Below are 22,943 nucleotides of genomic sequence, written 5' to 3' on the forward strand. Positions count from 1 at the left end.
TCTCATTGCAAGGGAGGTTTTGGGATTATACTAAGCAACATTTACTAAGAGACCAACCCTGAAATCGCAAAAAAAAAATTTGGCTGTCATACATTTTTGTATGGGAGGGTACATTTTTTTCACTATTTCGTGTTTGGTCCCATAGTAAAAGTTGCTCAGTATAATCCCAAAACCTTCCTGGCAATGGGAATTCACTTATTTTTTAGCCACCTTGTATAACAGGCATCAGCAGTTGCTAATTATTTTGTATACTTTTGAGAAATACTAGATTTAATATGAAGTAGTAGTATGGAGTAGTATGGAGTAGCCTATGCTATATACAATGTTATGTATGAGTTTCATACAGAGTTGCTGCCTCTCAACCTGTGTTGGCCGAAACGTTAATGCAGTCCATTAACCAGTACAAATTGAATCAATCAATTGGTCAATGGTTAATTGCAATTAACGTTCGGCCAACACTGCTCTCAACATCAGTCATTCTCAGTGTACTCGGCAGACCCCTACGGCTCCGCAAAGCCTCTGTGGGGGCTCCGCGAGAATACTTGTACGCGAGAATAATTAAAAAAAATTGGCCAAGTGCGAGTCGGACTCGCGCACGAAGGGTTCCGTACCATTACGGAAAAAAACAGCAAAAAAAATCACGTTTGTTGTATGGGAGCCCCATTTAAATATTTATAGTAGTAGTAGTAAACTCTTTATTGTACAAATATACATATTAAATATTACATGGTACAAATAATAAGAAAAAAATAATTTATATTATTCTGTTTTTAGTATTTGTTGTTATAGCGGCAACAGAAATACATCATCTGTGAAAATTTCAACTGTCTAGCTATCACGGTTCATGAGATACAACCTGGTGACAGACGGACAGACGGGACAGCGGAGTCTTAGTAATAGGGTCCCGTTTTTACCCTTTGCGTACGGAACCCTAAAAAGAACAGCTTTTTAATAGGTAGATCGGGTCCACAGTGACAAACTTTTTATTTTATTTGGGGCTCCGTCAAATATTTCGCGTTCCAAAAGGGTTCCGTCACCAAAAAAAGTTTGAGAACCGCTGGTCTAAGCTAACTTTGCGCCAACTTGAATAGAACAAAGTGAGGAGTGTCATGTCATATAATATTATATTATAGATTCCCTGATCAATATGACCTCGGTCTCTTTAAAACAAGAGTGAATAGGCTGTTACTGAACCGGTGAGCTCCATCTTAGGCCCTGTCTTCACTTTCCATCAGGTGTGACTAGGGCCAATCGCCGATCAGTTTATAATAAAATAAAAAATAAAAAATGTCTTTGGTAATAGGGTCCCGTTTTTAACCGTTGGGTACGGAACCCTAAAACTAAACAGCATCTCTTTTTATGAGTGACGAGTGACCAGTAAAATCGTGTCACATTTTCTGCTCAGATAATGATGATGATGTCCACACCGTGTCCTTTGACCTCGCGGACGGCTAAGGACGAATTCGGGCTAAAAGATAGAGACGGACGGACAAAAACCGACGGAAGCGAGGTTCACCAGGTGACGGACGCGAATGACAGCATTTCAAAACTACTGCTTTTTATCGAGACTTCATAAGATAAAGATAAAAGACATTTATTCATAAGGAGGTTCTTATCAAATCAAAAATATCATTTTCAGGCAGCGGAAGCCTTACAAACTAACATGCATACAATAATAAAAATCTTGAAAAGAAAAAAGAAATGGGCGACACATGTTTCTGTTGCGTCACTTGTTCTGGTCAGTGAGGACACTTCGGGCATTCTCGGCTCCGTTCGGCTCAGCATTGCTCCGAGCAATTATTAGGGTTGGCACAACTTGACGTCCCTTTGCGTACACGACCACAGATTAGATAGACTTGAATTTTGACAACCCTAAATAGCCAAAAGGGAAAGTGCCATGCATTAGAAAGGCACAGCATGATTCGTCCCTGAATCGCTGTCCAACTTTGGTTTTGTAGGTAGTGTCCTTTCTGTACGGTAGTAATATTATTTATTCTGTGTTCTTGTGTAGGATTCGTTCCCACGGAATCGAAATGCCACCAGAAGTCCGCGCTCACAGTAGTTTTCAGCAGCGGCCAATGAATAAATTATACTCTGGGAAACTAATTGGCAGTAGAAAAGGCGATAAGTTTTATTAATGTGGACCTATAGCGTACATTTTTAAATTGCGCGCGTTTTTTCGGTTGGGTAGCCCTTCCTTGACCACAAGGTAGCCCGACCAGAAATATATGATGCCTTTTGCCCTTTGTGTCGTCTTGGCGGGGGCACGGCCGTGCCCCCAGATCATTGTCAAGAGGGCGCTGTTACTCTCATGTATAGGGTGACAGTTCAGTATAGTATGAAAAAGTTAGTTCAAGTGAAATTCCGCAACATGGCACGTGATCATATATTCCTGGTCAGGCTTTACGTAAATTCATGGCCTAGGCACAGGGCGGACACGCTATACATCAAAAATCGAATGTGAACGGCACGTCTGTACACGCTACATGCGTCATTGTGTGAGTAAGTAGCTTAAAAACGGTACTGAGCGGTCGGCAAAAGGTCGTCAATCTGCTGTCGCGGGGCGAGGTAATTCGAATCGGGGCGGGGCGGTGCGTGGCCGTTCTGTATGATAATACTATAACTTATTCTGTGGCCTAGGACTACGCTACTTAATAGGTGTCAAAGTGGCCCGGATACACTATATTCTTTTTTTTTATTCTGTAGACTAAAATGACATTTCATGTGGTACTAAGAAATGTCATGTGTTACACATGAAACGTCATTTTAGTCTACGGAATAAAAAACAGACCTTGGAAAGCATGGAGACTATATAATTAGAAAGGCAATTTGTCATAAAAATGTTTCGAATTTAGCCCCACTATTACAAATAGCTTTGTTGTTACATTATAAATACATACATATATCAAAATCAGAATATTAAAACTTTTTTTTTGCTTCTTTTACATTTGAAATGTTGTCAATCGCGGTTTATTATGCCATGTTAGACTGGTCTTGCGACAAATCCTACAATTCTTTTTTGTTCTAGCAGCGGTTCCGAACCATCCAAAAGTGGGTAACCTAGTATCTAAATTCTGAAGACTTGTTCCAACGAGTTAATAAAACATACTGGCCATAAAGCGAAGTTTTAGACTAGCAAGAACTTGCATGCAATTTACATTACATTGTTGACTACTAAGGTAAACTGCATTCAAAGATTTGATCAGGTACCGCAATGTAACTTAAATTGCATGCAAGAGTAACTTATACTAGAGCGGTACTGTCATAGTAAATTTTGTAACCCCAGTAAATTCACTGCCATCTGTCGACACACTTTAAAACTAAAAATGAAGATTTATAAAAATACGATAGAATGTATTTAAATATAGATAAATGATATTTTTTATTTGCATTAATTATTTTTATGATTTTGACCCATGTTCTTTCACTGATATGCGTTAAAATTGTTAAATAACAAACGAAACCGTCAACGCCATCTATACGACTGTAGGCCAAAACTAGTAGCGCCATCTGAACGAGAATCAAATTTTCTTGATTTTCGAGGCACGTTTTTTCCTTAAGACTGTATCCATCTATTAAGGAGTTATATCTATCTTTGATGCATGTTTTTGCTAGTCTAAACCTCGCTTAATAGTTATTGAGCAAGCTGTAGAAAAAAGGTTGGGAACCTCTGCGTTGCCTTTACCCTAATTTGCTAAAGATGCGGACGGGCGATGAGTCTTTACGGACAACAGTAGGGTAAAATAACCTTTTATGGGGTCACTGGTTGACCGTTTTCTGGCGTCTAACCGTATAACTTGCTCATAGTAATTGAAAAATATAGGTATGTTTAGGCAGTATTTCACTAAATAAATATTGCCCGTGTAACTTGCCTTGAAATTCAAAAACTGTCTCTTTTTTTGTAGGGAGTTTTTACTTTAAAATATTTATCAGTACGGTTGTTACTCACTATTATTGATTCCCAACTATATTGATTCCCAAAGAATCCGAAACATGTCGCCAAAAGCGACTAAAAATAATAGTGAGTAAAAACCGTACTGATAAATATTTTGAAATATGTCTCACGATAGTTTAAGTGCGATTATTGCAAAAGTTTTTACTTTATTCGGCTTAGGAGTGAAAAAGTTGTTATTGTCAGTTTTTTTTAAAGTGCTCCTATATGACTATTAACTGTTAATGTTTTTTATGTTGAAATATCGTCACTCTAGTTCACAATGGTACTAAATTTTTACCGTGCGCAAACAAAAGGTCTATATTACGACCAAATTTTTCGCGTAATGTAGGTTACCGCGTTTAATTTCGCCGCTAGGTGCGCTAGTGTAGATGGAGGTCTTTCAAAATGTCAAATGCATAGAAGTTTTGGGGGTTTCAAGCTTTTTTTATCGGGAATTTTCACTCATTATTCATAATTGTGGTAAATCTTTGTCCATCTTTGATTAATCGTGGTAAACAATAGATATACAGAAATACAGAAATACAGACTTTATTGGTAAATATAAACAGTACACTTTACACGTCATAAACACTATTGAGTATAGCTCAATAAATGTTAGGTTTAAAAGAGTGTCAACTAAAATATATGCAAAATTAAACAGGTTGAAAAAATGTCACATTTAGACGTTAAAATACCTTTCGTGTGTATTAGAACGTATTGATTTTATAAAAATAAGCATAGAAGAATTTTGAGATCTGTTCATCTGGACCTACATCTACAGTGGCGCCAACTGGTGAGCACAAAAACGTTAGCCCTCATTAGTACAGTCACCATCAGATATATAGGAGCCGCCGAGGTGCTCGCAAATATCTGAACACGCACTCTAGCGGCTTGACAATAGAGGCGTGTTCAGATGTTTGTGAGCACCTCGGCCGCTCCGATATTTTTGATGGTGACTGTGACATCGGCCACACTGTTAACTGACAGTTTGTAAACATTATTACAAAAGACATAAGGTGGCAAATTCACCCCGTGCAAAATTGCGGGGAGTAAAAGCCAGATAGGATAAAAAAAAAAAAGGTCTAATGATAGACATCAGTTAACAGTGTTGATGTTTGTACAGTCTAAGGCAAAAATATCGATCCAGACAAATACATACATACATATAATCACGCCTATTTCCCGGAAGGGTAGGCAGAGATCACGGATTTCCACTTGCTACGATCCTGGCATACCTCCTTCACTTTAATAACATTCCTCATACACGCTCGCCGGTTTAGGGTGCTCTTGACCTGGCCTTTCTTCAGGATTTCCCCGATCTGATCAGAGAAAGTCCGCCGAGGTCTGCCCCTTGCAACTCCCGTTTCTATCTCTCCCTTATACACTCTCTTTGTTAGCCTTCTTTCACTCATTTTTTCCACGTGTCCAAACCATCTCAACATACCTTTCTCAATTTTTGTCACTACATCTTCGTTCAGTTCACACTTTTCCCTTATCACACTGTTCCTAATTCAATCTTGTAATCTCACACCACATACACTTCTCAACGCTCTCATTTCCACTGCATTCACTTGGCTCTGATGCCTCTTCTGCCACACCCAGACAAATGGCTCAAAAATATGCGAACACGACTTTGGTGTCTTAGGTGTAAGAGCGTACACATATTTTTGAAACTTTGGGAATGTATATATATTTATGCCCTTGACTGTGCGATTGTGAATAGGGTGACGATATATAATTTTTAGCTGGGATACCTAAGAGTGTTCAAGTAATTGGACAGATTGAGTGTGGTGGTTTGAATGTTGTGCAATTTGTTATTTCTTTGAATATTGAGGTCTATATACTCTATATTGCAAGTTTTAAGTCCCCGGCAAGCTCGGCCGAATTTCACCTACCCATACAAACGTAGTTCCGCTCTCATTTTAAAACTACGTGTTGGATTGTAATGAGACTGCAAATTACTTTATATAGCTCCAGTTTATAAAACAAACTAAATAGAGCAAAAACAAGTTTTGTATGAAAAACTTAAATACGCTGTATTTTTTTAACTATGGTATCTGAAGCTACAAACTAATTACAGACATATACCTTATCCTATTGTAAGTACAAAGTTTCAGAGCAATCTAGCTAGTCGTTTTAAAATGAGAGCGGAACTACGTTTGTATGGAGAACCGAGCTTGCCGGAGACCAAAGCCAGAGCATACCGGCTGCGTGTGCGTTGAAATGCACGTGCGCTAAAATGTTGGAGCCGTGCACGCACAAGTCAACGTCACGCAAGCGGTGTGCCGTGCACTCCGTGCTGCACCGAGCCGCACAGTGTGCACGGGCAGGTTTCCATCAGCGTGCTCATGCTCGTCTAAACTAAGGACGTTAGGCTGAAAAATAATTATTTATATTTCTCGCCTACACGTAATTTTTTTTATCCAACTTGAAAAAAACGGAGAGGTTATCAATTCGACCGTTTTTAGTGTTCCGTGCAAAACTTTGTTTTGACAAACGGAACACTTATGGGATCACTTCGGTCTTGCAAATCAGTTAAATGCGTTTTTCTCAGAGACCGTTTGACGTAGATACAGGCTGAAAAATAATTATTCGTAAATTTTTTATCTAACTTGAAAAAAACGGAGAGGTTATCAATTCGACCGTTTTTAGTGTTCCGTGCAAAACTTTGTTTTGACAAACGGAACACTTATGGGATCACTTCGGTCTTGCAAATCAGTTAAATGCGTTTTTCTCAGAGACCGTTTGACGTGGATACCTAAAATTTGAAACAGTTATAGCAATTACCACCACTAATATTGTAAATAAGTCAAAACCGCTTATTTCTTATTTTTTTGTATGCTCGTTACCACTGTCTCTCCTTTCTAAATCGATTTGCAAATTATTTTTTGTTTAACTAGTTCGAGATTATTCCCATTTTTGTTTACATTCAGTTCTGATAATGGGATCCATGAGGAAATGAGGGAACTCCTCAAAACTTATCAGCATACATATCGCGATTTTTGTATGTACATTAGTCAAGGGCATAAATATATATACATTCCCAAAGTTTCAAAAATATGTGTACGCTCTTACACCTTAGAAAATAAAGTCGTGTTCATATATTTTTTGACCATTTGTCTGTATCGATATTTTTGCCTTCGACTGTACATTTTTTAATAAGTCTAGTTCGATGATGAAATCCATGAGGAATAAAGGAAACAAGTCTTGATGGATTCAGTCAGACCTTGAAAGAAAACCGACTTCAAAAAGGATATAAAAAATGTGATCCCTTTAATCGTCAGGTGACAAGTAAAACTAACTAATTACAGTAATTATTGAAAAATAATTAAACAAAAATCAACCTTATTCGGATAATAATACGGTTCACTATGGCTAATAACTTATGGTGGTACTTAGTGACTGTTGCTTGTCACCCGACGTTATATGCGCTAGAAACTGATTATGATTGTAGTCGGTGCCAAGCCAAATCTTAAATTACATTACGTCATATTTTTTAATATTTTTTTTTATCACATTAAAATATTCAAAATTACATCGTCATATAATGTAGTATGGCATCAGTTTTTACCCCGTCTTCAAGTTTATTTTGTCGTTTTTCGTATTGCCGTGTGTATTTTAAATCTAATCTCCAACTTAAATTTAATCCTAGTGAAAAATACTCATGGTTATGCCACAAAACTCTAAGGGCGGGCACAGACGGACTACAGTCCGACTGCCACTTGTATGGGAACTGCACGCCGACGTTGCAGTTGGCGTGCAGTTCACATACAAACTACAGTCGGGTTGCAGCCCGTCTGTATCAGGGATGTTGCGGATGCCGATTTTTTGACATCCACGGATGCGGGTGCAAATGCGGGTTTTTAAAAGATGCGGATGTTGAGATTAGGCACATAAAAAACGTCAAATATTACACTAGTAATTTTTATTTAAAAAAAACGAAACCATTAGTATTTGAACAAGAATATAGGTGGCCCACAATCGTATTACTATACTAAAGTCCAAATAAAACAAACTTTTCACTTCTTGTCGCTGTCCGTCATATGCTAAAGTGCTCGATCGACGAATCACAAAAACGAAACGGAATTCCTATTGGCTAATGACGAAATTACCTAGCACTTACGGCGCCGCTAAGACGTTCCTGTACCTACCTGTTCCACATCCGCATTAAACTCCACATCGATTTTATGCGGATGCGGATGTTGAAAATGATGCGGAAGTTCCGCGGTTGATGATGCGGATGCGAATATTCGCAACATCCCTGGTCTGTACCGGTCTTAAATCATAAAAGTCAGATAGTGTTTTTCAAAGTACGCATTATAACCCCCCTGGGGCATCAGTAGAAAAGACTATACCTACCAATCAACAAAGCCATTAATTATGTCAACATTAACCAAAACCATCCCTTTCAGATTCACAAAATAATCGGTTTTGCGCCGACCCTGCTCCAAGTGGTCATGATGAACGACGTGGCCATCCCATTGCGGCAGGCGGGCGTCGTCTACCTCAAGAACCTCATCACCTCTGGCTGGCAAGAGAAGGAGCCCGAGGAAAACGAGCCCCTCGCCTTCTCCATCCACGAACAGGACCAAGCCATGATCAGAGACAGCATAGTAGACGCCATCAGCCAAGCGCCCGACATTATCCGCGTCCAACTATGCGTCTGTCTTAAAACTATAATCAAACACGACTTCCCAACACGCTGGACTCAGGTCGTCGACAAGATTCATATATATTTACAAAACCCGGAGCCTAATGGGTGGATGGGGGCGCTCCTATGCTTGTACCAGCTTATAAAGAACTATGAATACCAGTTAGCAGAGAAACGGGTGCCGTTGATTGAGGCGATGAATTTGTTGTTGCCGATGCTGTACAATTTGATTGTGACGCTGCAGCCCGACCAGTCGGCTGAGTCGGTGCTCATTCAGAAGCAGATCCTCAAGTGCTTCTATGGACTGATTAAGGTGAGTGTTACAAGCTTTTTATTAGAGTCTCAATTGTTTGACATAATTATTGAAAGTCATAATGTAATGATTGTCATATTATCATTAGTCATAATTTGGTTTTTCTCAGAAACGCGTAACTTTTCAGGATTGCCATAAAACAAACCTAACCTAGACTTATATTGACCGGGATATAGACCGTGATTACCTTTTGTTGACACCCACCCGCTATCTTCAGTCACCCGTGAACATGATGCATGTTACTGCGTCGAAATATCGGGAGCTCACAAATAATACAAAAGGTAATCACGGTCTATATCCCGGTCACTATAAGTCTAGTGAAACTAACCGTGAATCATTCAAAACCTAACCTAACCTATCTATAGGATAACCCGAGGAAAATCCTGAACCCTTTCAGAATTATGACTAATGATAATATGACAATCATTACATTATGACTTTCAATAATTATGTCAAACAAAGGGACCCCTTTTTATTAACTTGCAATGTGCCTATGTAAGTATGTATGTAATTTGTAACTATGTTTATAAGGGTCAAATCTTGCAAGTTAAATTTGACCCACTTCCCGGTTTCCGATGAAGCTGAAAGTTTGCATACATAAGTAAGTCGGGTGACAATGCAATATTATGGTACCATCGAGCTGATCTGATGATGGAGACAGGAGGTGGCAGGAACTCTGTGATAAAACAATGCAACCTAATTGTGTTTGGGGTTTTTAGAAGTGTCTCTATAAGTATTAGTTGTCTGTGGAAAGAAAAGTACAGACAGCGATAAAAGCTTGTGCCAAAAACTTTTTTTTTTAAATCTTTATTAAAGAGCTTTATCGCTTAGCGATTATGTCGCTCCATATAGTCATCATACAATCACACTCACTTACGATTACTAAGGCCTATATTTACTAGCTTAAACAGTGCTCTGGCCTCGTCCGACAATGGAGAAGCCAGGGCGCTATTGCAGCCACCAACATTGTTAAAAATATTAAATGATATTTTCAGTTGGCTCCTAAAGGATTCGTTCCGCACACATTCCACCAATATGTGGTACACGTCCTCAATCATATCGCACTCTGAACATAATGGAGAGGTAATTTTACGCATCATGAATCCAAACTTATTAAGTGGAATGTGCCCCGAACGTACTCTTAGAGCTGTTACAATTTCTTGCCGACTAAGCGAGCAATCTATCCATGGTGTATTTATAAGTTCAGGCTGGATCGTTCTGTACCAAATACCTTTTTCTGTTGCCCTTTTGTCAAAGTACTCTTTCCATAATTGGCGACATTGTTTTTTAACTACTTATTTTTAACTTTATAAGGGTTTATAAGTCATCCTAGCCTAGTCGGTATACTGACCAGGAGGTCCCGGGTTCGAACCTTACGTATTTATGTGTAAAACAAAATTGTTTCTGAGCTCCGGATGAATTATATATATAAAAGTATCTACTAGCTTCTGCCCGCGAGTTATGGCGTTTTTCATAAACGCGTTACTGGCCTGAATTAGCTATGACATGTTTGTCTTTATCTGTCATTTTGACTTATGTATTTGAAGGGATAAAATATAAAAATAAAGTTTTATGAATAATCTCAGTAGAAACACGGAATATATAATAGTAGTAGGTACAGAAGATTCACTACCTAACAAAACTCTACTACTACGCGCAAGGCGGCGCAAGCGCGTGCAGGCGTCCGTTCCATGGTGTGCGGCAATTACTACGGCAAAACCTCAGAATTGAGGCGGCCGCAGGTACTTGTAGCGACGCGACGAAATCGCTGAGTGAGACACGCCTGGCCCCAATTTCACCACGGTGACAGGTGCGACAATTGTAAAACATCAATGTTGCTGACGTCACAGGCATCCATGGGCTAGGGTTACCGCTTACCATCGGGCGGGCTGTATTCCTGTCTGCCACCATCATTGTAATATTTAAAAAAACTATTATATCGGCAAAAAACAGGTACGTTCATGACGATGTTTATGACAATTGTCACAAGATTTATAAGAATTTTCGGTAATTGTTGACAGGAAATAAGTTCTGTGTCGGAATTTTGCGACAATTGTCGTGTTTCTTGTGACAATTGTCATTAGCATCGCAAAATAAGTACTTATTTATTGGCGATATTATGAAGTTTTTTTTTAATTGAAATGTTGGTGGCAAAGAAGCACACAGCCCGTTCGATGGTAAGCGGTTACCGTAGCCTATGGAGGCATGTGACGTCAGTAATAGTGATTTCGACAATTGTCGCACCGGTCACCGTGGTGAAATTGGGGCCTGGTAAGTAAGCAATGTAACTAAACTTGCATGAGAGTGCGCTCTCAAACGGGGAATATGAATCTAATTATTTAATTAAGGCGAAAATAGGGTAATTACGTTTTTACGTACTTATTCTCAATAAACTACAATGATAAACGGAGTTTGTTAATAACAAAGATAGATATAACTCCGTAATAGATGGATACATTCTAAGGAAAAAACGTGCCTCGAAAATCACGAAAATTTGACTCTCGATCAGATGGCGCCACTAGTTTTGGCCTACTCTCGTATAGATGGCGTTGACGGTTTCGTTTGTTATTTATAATTTTAACGCATATCAGTGAGAGAACATGGGTCATAATCATATAAAAATAATTAATGCAAATAAAAAAGTCATTTATCCATATTTAAATACATTTTAACGTATTTTTAGTTTTAAGATATGTCGATAGATGGCAGTGAATTTACAGTGGTTACAAAATTTACTATGACAGTACCGCTCTATCTTATTATATACTCTTTGGTAATAATTACAGAAACGCTTACCATAGGGGGTATTACTGCAATGTTCTGCCACCAGAGTGCAGCACTAGCCTGTTTAGTAAACCATAGAGTAACTTATACATACTGTGCCTTTAACAGTTTTTTTGACAACATTTCAGAGATAATAAAATATGACATTGATGCACATGCAAGGCAATTTGTTTAAAGTGAACTTACCGAGAAACGCGAATCCGAAATTTCGCTATCCGCCTCTTTATCGCTCGAATATGCAAGACTGACAGAGATGTTAGATAAATGTGGTATTTTCTATAAAAAGGGACCTTATTGTCGATGGCCCTTACGCCATTATAAACGATGCTCCGATATAAATACAATGCCGCGCGACGCTGTGCGGCGTAAGCGCCATCGACAATAAGGTTCCTTTTCATAGAAAATGCCCCAAATAAATTTCGATTTTCTTGTTTTGCGATAGACCCTCAGATTGTGGTAGTGGCGCCCCCTGCGCAGTTTCGCGTAATATTCCCTATTTAAACAGAGTTAACCATTCTAAATTGTCCCAGGGTGCGGAATGTGCCAGGTATTACCTCGAGGTATGTCAGGTTTCCACTAGACAGGAAAACGCCTGTTTGGCAGCTTTTAATTCATTTCTAACAGTGGGTGGTTTTTGGGTCTTGGTTCACTGGATTACTGACACTAAAAGATGATATTGATATAGAAAGGGAGCGCAGAGCACTGTCGGTAAGGTGTAACATGATTTCTCGCAGGTTTGCGCGTTGTTCTACTGAGGTGAAAATAACCCTGTTCAAAACGTATTGCCAAAACCTATACACGTGCAACCTGTGGAGAGACTACACCAAAAAAGCCTACAGTGCTCTGCGCGTCCAGTACAATAACTAACTAACAATAACAGAAATAAATGCTTTCATTTCATTTTATCAATAAATAAACGATGGCTTTGATACTAATTATTTTGCTCCCGTCTTTCGATGGCGGAAACCACTGGTCCAGAATGTCCTTACATTAGGGTATTTGACTACTGGTCCAATCGGTTTCTTTTTTCGAACTGTCAAAACGATTTTTCTACTATGGAATTTATATGAAACACTAGCATGTGACGTCACAATCAAATAACCTACTCTTTATAGTTTTATACGGGTTTTTAAAATAGAAATTGTGTCTAAAAATAACTGATGTCTACGTTTTTCTATTAATCTTCTGGTGCTTTATTTTATGCATGGTGTAAATTAATTTATTTTTAATACAGTCAAATACCCTATAATGCCTGTCAGCAATCAGAAAAGCGACAAAAATCGGAATGATGTCAAGTGTCATTATTACTGTCATTAGAAGCATGGAGACTATATAGAGGAGCAAAATCTCTATCGTATGAAAAATTACGATCAAAAAACATTAAATAGGCGGCGCCACCCATACACCGAAATGAAATGTCATAGATTATGGATTTATGTCCAAAATAAAATTCTTTTTTATTTTTATAGACCTAGTATTTTATATAGATGTGCGACCGTGAGGGACAGAACATACGCAATGCGACAAAATTAAAAACACGTTTTAACATCCTGGCGACATACCCAAAAACAACCTACGTAATTTGGTTGGGTTATTTGTTGTTAACTTTTCATATTTTATATTTATATTTATTTTTATTCATTAAATACCAAGTCGGCTCATAAGTTCTGTCACTGGCCTTTAAAATTTAAATTTGGAACTCCTAAAACAAAAACCGTTCTGCATTTGAATTTCGAATCTTTATTAAATATTTGAGTAGTATAATTTTGCAATTTTCTGTTTTCTTCAACATGGAGTGGACGCTTAAAGATAGCCGTACCGCAATAATTGCACTATATCGTTGTGGTCACTCGCCGACTAAAATTTTTAAGCTACTTGAAAATTTAAAATTCTCTCTAAGATTTGTGTATCGTACCATAGAAAGATACAGTGAGGTCTCTAGTTTAAATGACAAGAAAAGAAGCGGTCGTCCGCGTACAGCTAGGACTCCAGCGGTTGTACAAGCAATTAGGGCACGCATTGCCAGAAATCCCGCTAGGAAACAAAAAGTTATGGCCCTCCAGATGGGTTTGAGCAAAAACACGGTGAAAAGAGTGCTTAATCAAGACCTGTCACTTCGTGCTTATAAACGAAAAACTGGCCATCTTCTCAATGGTCAGCTTAAAGCTTTAAGGCTTAAAAGATCTAAAGCTTTATTGAAGAAGTACGCTAAAAATAAGCACCGTTGTATACTGTTTTCGGACGAGAAAATTTTTGACATAGAAGAAAACTGTAATAAACAATATGATAGAGTGTACGCTCGCAATAGTAAAGAAGCGTCTAATAGCATTCCCCGTATTCAAAGAGGTCATCACCCTTCATCTGTGATGGTTTGGCTGGGAGTTTCTTATGCGGGCGTCACTAGTATGCATTTTTGTGAGAAAGGAGTAAAAACTAGTGCCAAAGTGTACCAAGACACGGTGTTGACTAATATTGTGAAACCACTATCCCATACGATGTTTCTAAACCAGCATTGGGTTTTCCAGCAGGACTCTGCTCCAGCCCATAAGGCAAAGTCTACACAAGCCTGGCTCGCCTCCAATAAAATCGACTTTATACGGCATGAAGATTGGCCCTCCTCTAGCCCAGATCTTAATCCTTTAGACTATAAAATATGGCAGTATTTAGAGGAAAAGGTGTGCTCAAAACCTCATGCAAATCTAGACTCGCTGAAAAAATCTCTTGCTACGGCAGTGGCCAATATCGACATGAAAGTGGTGCGTGAATCCATTGACGACTGACCACGAAGACTTCAAGCCTGTGTAGATAATTATGGCGGTCATTTTGAATAAATGTTATACATTTAGATTCTCTAGTTTATAAGCTTTCAAACGCTGTACAAATTATACGGAATAAACTTAAACTTTTGATTTTATTTGATACTATGTATATGACAGAACTTATGAGCCGACTAGGTATATACAACAAACTTTTCACTATTTCTAATTATACATTTTAATTTAAGCCAACGTTTAAAGACATAGTGTGCAGTAACAGCCCAAAAAGACCGGGGCCTGTGCTAGGGCTAGTTACAATATATGTGACACAATTTTAGAGAGCGATCGGATTTTGGATAAACAATTTTCTTATAATATAAAGTTTACTTAGTCAATTAAAAAAGCTTAATTAAATAAATTAAATATTGTCCAGTCTGCTTACGTTTTGGTTCATTCAAACGGCCGCTGTGAAGCTAAAAAGCTATATTTTATAGTCTGCCTCATTCGCACTTATGAAATATACGTATACGTGATGTGATGGCTTCCCTTTTGCACACTTCAATTATATTTGAGCGTAAGCGTAATTCTAGATCTGTGGAAAATACTGTTTTTGAAACTAACTAGCGACCGCACGGGTAAACCTTAACAAATTGTACACCTAAACACAGAATAAGTAATAGTATTATCATACAGAACGGCCACGCACCGCCCCGCCCCGACTCGAATTACCTCGCCCCGCGACAGAAATCTGGCGGACTTCTGGCGTACTCTCAGTACTATTTTTAAGCAACTTACGCTATGACGCGTGTACAGACGTGCCGTTCACACATAGAAACGCGAGTGATTTTTGATGTATAGCGTGTCCGCCCTGTGCCTAAGCCTCCCTCAAGAATCACTCTATTGATAGGTGTAAACCGCATGAAAATCCGTTCAGTAGTTTTTGAGTTTATCCGGGAACGTACAAACAGACAGTCGCGGCGGGGACTTTGTTTTATGAGATGTACTTAGCAGCTACTGTCCGCGCGCCAATTCCGTGCATTCGGAGGTCGAGGAAGTGGGGGGGATGTGCGCCGCGCCCTTACGTACAAAATGACACCACTCTGTAATGACGCCCAACATTCCCAACATTCCTCAGCCGTGCACGGAATTCGCGCGCGGACAGTATTTCGGACAGACGGCGATCAGGGAAAAACGAGTAGCAATAGCGATGAATAAATTATCCTTCGCGTGGAAACAGCGCATCTAATTCTAATGGGATGGTCGTGTATGAATAAAATCTAAGCGCATGAAAAATTCACAAGTCTGAAAATAGGCCGCACGCACTTCTCAAATCTGAATTGACAGCTTTCGAGAAAATACCTTGCAATGTTGTTTTTGTGACCATTATTTTTCGATGAATATCGAATTGGGTCGAATCGGAGCGAGCGAAATTCATTCGTACAGTCAAGGGCATTAATATATATACATTCCCAAAGTTTCAAAAATATGTGTACCCTCTTATACCTTAGACAATAAAGTCGTGTTCACATATTTTTGAGCCATTTGTCGGACCAACCTAAAGTGGAACCTAAGGTATACTTGGTATGTTAATATAATTAGTATTTCTCAAGTTTTTTTTTATACATTAATACTGCTATGTAGAGTATGTGGACACTATTAAATTTTAAAAATTAAAAACCCTACTATGCTATATGCCAACAAAATCAAAATTATGCCAAAAATGCCTACATCATTTTGGAAAAAGAGCCGATAGTCTTCAAACAGATCGTTTATATAGCTAAATAATGGTAATATAACGCCCCTCTTTTTGCGGGGGGGTTAAAAACGGCAAAAATGTTCTAAATTTCCTCTATAATGTGGCCAGGTTTCTCACTGGTCGCCCAAGGTTTCTACATTATAAATTATTTAAATATTTGATTTTATTAGACATAAAAAAGTTTTGATATAAAAACCTGAACTCTTATGTTTTTGGCCGGTACTGTATTATAACTTTCACTACATATGACCTGTATAACAGATAGATCTTACATACAAAAATCTTATACTTAGGGTATTCTCGCATTATTTGGTGACACGCCTAATTCGGTGATATAAGTTTTGATGACACCGAGGAAAGCTAGTTAATTAGGGCCTTTTAAATGGGACCTCACGGCAAAGCCGCCGAAGCCGTGGGGTCCCATTTAAAAGATCCTAATTTACTAGCTTTCCTCGTTGTCATGTTTCAAAACTTGTATCACCGAATTAGGCGTTCACCAAATAATGGGAGTTTACCTTATATAGCGTAAACTGGAACGACTTATTCAAGGACAGAAGAAGCAAGTAATTGTGTCTACGGTCGTGATATCGATTGATATGTGGGTGGTAGATAGGTCGGTTCGTCTAATGCCAAACGAAACTTTACTCATTTTCAACCCCCACGCGAGGTTGTTTGGCTGAATCAACTTTACCTTGCCATGCCACCCGTTGCCACGGTTACGTCACAGAATAAGTTATGAACTGAAATATGAAAATTGCGAAATATAAAAAAAAAAACAGGAATGTTCTCACGTTTTTTATGGAACGAAATTTTCTATTTGCGAAACGAAACCTTTAGATCTTGTGAAATCGTTCAGCAATTGCCTAAAACCTTTTTAACTTGTACAGTTTCTCTTTCGAAACATTTAATATTTCAAAATTTTATTGTTTCGATTCGACATCTATTTTTAGGGACTTGAAAGTATATAGCATTTCAATAACTTTTATACAACTTCCCTTTGTAAACAATCTATATTTAACACTTAGCTAATAGGGAATATTACGCGAAATTTTGCGTAGGGGGCGCCACTATCACAATCTGAGGGTACCTATATCGCGAAACAAGAAAATCGAAATTTCGTTATCTAACATCTCTGTCACTTTTGCATATTCGAGCGATAAAGAGGCATATAGCTAAATTAATTTAATACATACTTAGTAACATGTTGATGAAGGTACCGGTATTTCAATAAACGTATAGAATAACTTAATAATCGAATAAACCAATTTTGATAAAACACATCTAAGAACCGGCGCTAGAAAGGTGATACCGGCCCGGCGCAAGAGACTGCGGAACTTATTTTTCGAAACCGAGGCCGAAATAGGCCACCCTATAGTTACTAAAAAAAATATTTTTAATTTCTCATGCTCTGAAAGAGGGTCATTGTTGTTCTAAAAGGTGTGCAGAAAATGATACGTGTCTGCACTAGAGCATTTTACGTTCGAAGTACGTTTTTTTTATTTTTTTTACGATCAGCAATTGAAATTAGCAGTTTAAATGGATTTGTTGTACAATTTCCATTCGGATATTTGACTTCTCATTCCATAAATAACCATACTTTTGTCTGAATTGTTAATGAGGGCTAACGCGTATGAATTCGCCGCTAGGGGCGCTAGTGTAGATGGTGGTCTTTTCCATAGTTCGAAATGTCAAATGTCACTTGTCACTTCAATGACTGACAGCTGTTCTTTAGTCTTTTGGACCACCATCAACAGAGGCGCCAACTGGTGAGCAAAAAAACGATAGCCCTCATTGAAAGTACTCTTAAGAAATAAAAATGTATAGTTTCAGTCATGTTTGTGATACCAGTTTTTTTTTAATAACCTGTAGTGTCCCACTGCTGGGCAAATGTGGGACAAGGCCTCTCCCTTTGATTTCCATGACTCCCGTTGTTGAGCTGTTTCCGGCCAGTTATTAGTGAAGGTGTCTAAGTCGTCCCGCCATCTCCGCCTAGGCCTGCCACGTCCGCGCTTCTTTTGCGGCATCCACTTGGTGGCTATAGTAGCCCACCTATCCGGATGCATGCGGCAGACGTGACCTGCCCAGTCCCACTTCAGCCTAGCGGTCTTCTCCCCTACGTCAGCTATGCCTGTTCTGGAGCGCAGTGTAGTGTTTCGGATGCGATCCATCCTTGTGACACCTAGAATGCTGCGCTCCATTGCTCTCTGGCAAACCTCCAATTTGGACTTCTGACTCTCGGTGAGCGACCATGTTTGGGCACCGTAGGTTAGGACAGGCAGAATACACATGTCAACGAGTTTACGCTTTAGTGACATTGGAAGGTCCCCCTTCATTAGCTCCTTCATGGACCAGTAGCTCTTCCAGGCGTTTTGAACACGGCGCTCAACTTCCTTGTCTTGCCTGTCGCTGAAAGAGACTAACTGGCCCTGACATATTGTATAATCTGCCCGTCAACTTCGACCGTACGTTTCGTGCTATTAGTCATCACCTGAGTCTTTGCACGATTCATTTGAAGTCCAACTTGAAGGCTTGCGTTGCTCAGATCTTGGAGCATTTGCTGAAGTTCTGTGGCAGAGGAGGCAAAAAGAACTATGTCGTCGGCAAAACGAAGGTTTGACAACCTCCTGTTACCGACGACTATTCCATTCTCCTCCCAAGAAACCGCCAGGCTTCTGAAAACTTCTTCAAGCGTGCTCGTAAAAAGTTTTGGAGATAGCGGGTCCCCTTGCTTGACACCTCGCTGTACCCGAAACGTTGGTCCGGAAGATTGGAGTTTAATGTCTGCTGTGCTGTTCTTATATATGATTTTGATTAAATTAATATAGGTCTGTTCGATGTTTTGGTTGTGTAGTGCGGTTATTATGGAGGAGTGGGTGATGCTATCAAAAGCTTTAGTATAATCGACAAATGCTAAGTATAAAGGGAGTTTAAATTCCGTATATTTCTCGATGATCTGGTTAACTGTGTGGAGATGGTCAATTGTGGAGAATCCAGGGCGAAATCCAGCTTGAGTGGGAGGCTGGTGCCGGTCGAGTTGCCCAGCAATGCGACCCTCTATCACTTTAATAAATGTCTTGTAGATGTGTGACACTAGGCTGATTGGTCGATAGTTGGCTATGTCACTTTTATCCCCTTTTTTGTGGAGCAGTATAATGTTGGAATGGAGTAGTTTCTGGGGGATTTGTCCTATTCTTAACATATTATTGAAAAATTTACATAGGGGGAATAAAAGATTTTGTTTACCGAAAACAAGTGCCTCTGTGCTTATACCATCGGTTCCGGGGCTCTTGTCGAGTTTCATTGTGGACAAGACTTTTGCCACTTCGTCGGCTGACACAGGAGGGATGGTATCAGCACAGAAGTATTTTTCAGTTCTATGTGTATTTTGTTGGTCGGAGTAGAGGGAAGTGTAGAATTTTGTGCATATGTCCATTATTTTGTTTCTATTGCTATGCTTGTTACCATTTTCATCTTTCAGACTGGTCAGGACAGATCCATTTTTTACCTTTTGTTATTCCATTTCTAGCTACTCTGAGTGATCTGTTTAGTCAAACTTGTACTAGTCAAATTTTAAATTTTAATGTAAATGTTTTATGTAATGTAAAAGTGTACGGTTCACCCGGTATTGTATTGTCCTAGTCCTAGCTCTAAGTATATTGATTTGCATGGTAGGTTTTAATTAATTGTACTGTCTAACATTATTAAATGAAAAGTAGAGTGTTTAACTCGGGTGAAAGGCATCATATCAGAAATGAGTGCCTTTCATCCCTTGGTTAACAATCTACTATTCCAGCCACAAATATGCAACATTGCATACTAACATGACGAATTATTCCCCAGTACATACTCCCCCTGGATCTCATCACCAAAGAGGTGTTCACCAAGTGGATGGAGGTCCTCCGAAAGGTGATGGAGCAGCCGGTACCGGAGCACACCCTCCAGGTGGACGAGGATGAACGGTTGGAGCTGCCGTGGTGGAAGTGCAAGAAGTGGGCCGTGCATACTCTCTACAGGCTGTTTGAGAGGTGAGATCCCACTTCTGATGTCAAGCTCAAAAGGTCGGATAAGCTTGCTCCCAAGTATATGATGATGGTATCCTGGAGAAATCGAATGTTATAGAGCAAAGCAGCATTTGTAGTAGGATTAGTAGTAGTAGTAATCACTTTATTGTACACAACACAGGTTTATAAAAATAAATTATAGTAATGGAAGTACAAAGGCGAACTTAAGGCATTTGTGGAGGTGGAATCTACTGAGAAAACCATAAATTAATAATTTTAAAACTAACACAGTACTTAATCGCGTACAAACGCCAAACCCTATTCACACAACAAACAACAAACGCCGTTCGAAACGTCAGACCAAATTTTTTTTTTTTTTTTAAGTATAATACATTTTAAACTTATACTAGGTTCGCCAAACTTGCGTTTAACGGTGAAATGATGCACTCATTTTCAATGTTAGTTACCTTAATCTAAATTTAATGATTAACTTACATTATTAAGGTTAATACATACTTTTATATTACATTAACACAGTGTAAGTTGTAGGTATATATGTTGCTTTTCTTTAAAAATTTCTTTGTAGTACAATATTTACCTATCTTATCTTGTAGACGAATAAACGAAAGTTTGTGCGCGATTAAGTCCTGTTGATTTTAAAATTACGAGTGAAAAAATCGTGTTAGTTTAAATCAGTATAAAACCATAAATTGATAGCGTTTTAATCTGTTTTCTCTACTGCAGCACTATTAGTCGGGTCCACACCGAGCGAGCATACGCGTGAGGCAATTTCCTCGCGCACACAACGGCTAATGTAGACTTGCCTCGCGCGCGCCGCCTCGGCCTAGACGTGCCTCGGGCGAAGCGGTGCGCGCGATTCACGTCTACGCTGACCGTTTTGTGCGCGAGGAAATTACCTCGCGCGTATGCTCGCTCGGTGTGGACACGGCTATTCTTATTTATTTATTTCCCACATAGGTGTACAAGATACACTTGTGCCCGGCGTATTGTTACATATCAGTTTGTTTGTTTCTTATACAGACTTAGCATGTACAGTCGCCATCAGATATATAGGAGCGGCCGAGGTGCTCAAAAATATCTGAACACTCACTCTAACGCCTTGACAATAGAGGCGTGTTCAGATATTTGTGAGCGCCTCGGCCGCTCCGATATATCTGCTGGCGACTGTACTCTTTAAGCAACAATATCATAATCATCCCAAACATTTTTATCAGTTAAATAATCTGATATTCTATAGTAGGCTTTCTTAGTTAAATTGGTTTTTAACTTTTTACAACTCTTTTTAAATTGATGATATGGTAAATCTGTTATGTGACTAGGTATTTCGTTGTAAAAATGTATACGATTGTCCTACGAATGACTTTCTAACTTTTGCCAATCGTAACCGCACCGCAAGATTATTTTTCAATTAAATCTTCATTAGAAGCACGGCGCGTGGAGCGAGTCGGCACTTGTGGGCATTAATAATAATTGCTTTTAGATTAATTTGTCTTAATTAGACTTGTCTGTCTCTGCGCTGTTGGTTTCGGCCCCACGCATGCCTTTTTTTTAATACTACTGATGTTAAGCAGTCACCGTAGCCTATGTACGCCTGCAACTCCAGAGGAGTTACATGCGCGTTGCCGACCCTAACACTCCTCTCCCTCGAGCTCTGGCAACCTTACTCACCGGCAGGAACACAACACTATTATTAACACACGCCTCCCACCCCATGGTCCCGAGATATCGAAATACAGACAAGTAATAATAATAAATATATTTATTTCGAACATCAGTCCATTTGGTATTGGTATATATTATTAGAATAACTTAAACCTAAACCTCCTTGTATACTATATCGCTGAATAAAAGTTATTTTTCTTGCAGATACGGCAGCCCCGTGAACACGCGTAAAGAATACGTACAGTTCGCGGAGTGGTACTTAACGACCTTCACCGGCGGCATCCTCGACGTGCTCCTCCGGGTCCTGGACCAGTACCGCAACAAGATATACGTGTCCCCGAGGGTGCTGCAGCAGACGATCAGCTACATTGACCAGTGGTGAGTACTGCCTGCTGTTTTAAATTTTAAGGTTCCATCAAAATTATAACAGGGCTATAAAGTGCGTTAACTTAACTAAGAACCTATAGATGGTACATCACATAACCTTCACCGAAACATGCAGCAAAATCAATCAAGTATACACAATCAGAAAACCCTCCCTAAATGCATAATTATACACGCCAGGCCAAAAGTATGGAAACAAGCTTGTATTTCAATAGAAAAGTGTGATCTTTTAAGCGATGGATTTTATACTACTCATTGACAATTTGGTAAAAATAATAATAGAACATTTTAAAAGTAAATTACTCCGGCTGTGATAGTTGCCATTTACACATTTTGTCATGTAATTAAAGGGTAGGTATAATTATGTAAGTTTTTCCTACTTTATTTTTTTAGCTTGATGACAATATTTTAGGATGTTTTGATATTAAGAGGCCGGTGTCGATTTTAGTAGCAAAAATGTAAAATTGATAGATTTAGTCGGTGAAATTGTACACCTTTTGTTACCTAATTGAAATAACAAGTACTGGTTTCTATTATCACGTCTTCTTATCTTACCTTTTATCAGATATATTTTTTGAAACAGATTCACTAAATTAGTAATGTTTGCTTTTCTGATGGACGTTTAGGTAAACGCGCGTAAAGCACTGATTTTGTCGCTCTTATTTGTAAATTTCGTAAAGT

General features: G+C 38.9%; 1 protein-coding gene across 3 annotated transcripts in view; it reads left to right on the plus strand.

The window, feature by feature from the left end:
• Nucleotides 1-22,943, plus strand: part of LOC134754542 (importin-7) — a 63,679-nt gene that overhangs the window by 1,812 nt on the left and 38,924 nt on the right. For 2 of the 3 annotated variants that reach the window (XM_063690843.1, XM_063690844.1), the window contains exons 2-5: nt 8,347-8,898; nt 12,213-12,242; nt 20,035-20,219; nt 22,083-22,256. In XM_063690843.1, coding sequence (XP_063546913.1) covers nt 8,347-8,898; nt 12,213-12,242; nt 20,035-20,219; nt 22,083-22,256 — 941 coding nt within the window. The remainder of the gene's footprint in view (nt 1-8,346; nt 8,899-12,212; nt 12,243-20,034; nt 20,220-22,082; nt 22,257-22,943) is intronic. The other variant, XM_063690845.1, reaches the window with a different exon arrangement.

Source organism: Cydia strobilella, chromosome Z (assembly GCF_947568885.1).
Source record: "Cydia strobilella chromosome Z, ilCydStro3.1, whole genome shotgun sequence".
NCBI lineage: Eukaryota > Metazoa > Arthropoda > Insecta > Lepidoptera > Tortricidae > Cydia > Cydia strobilella.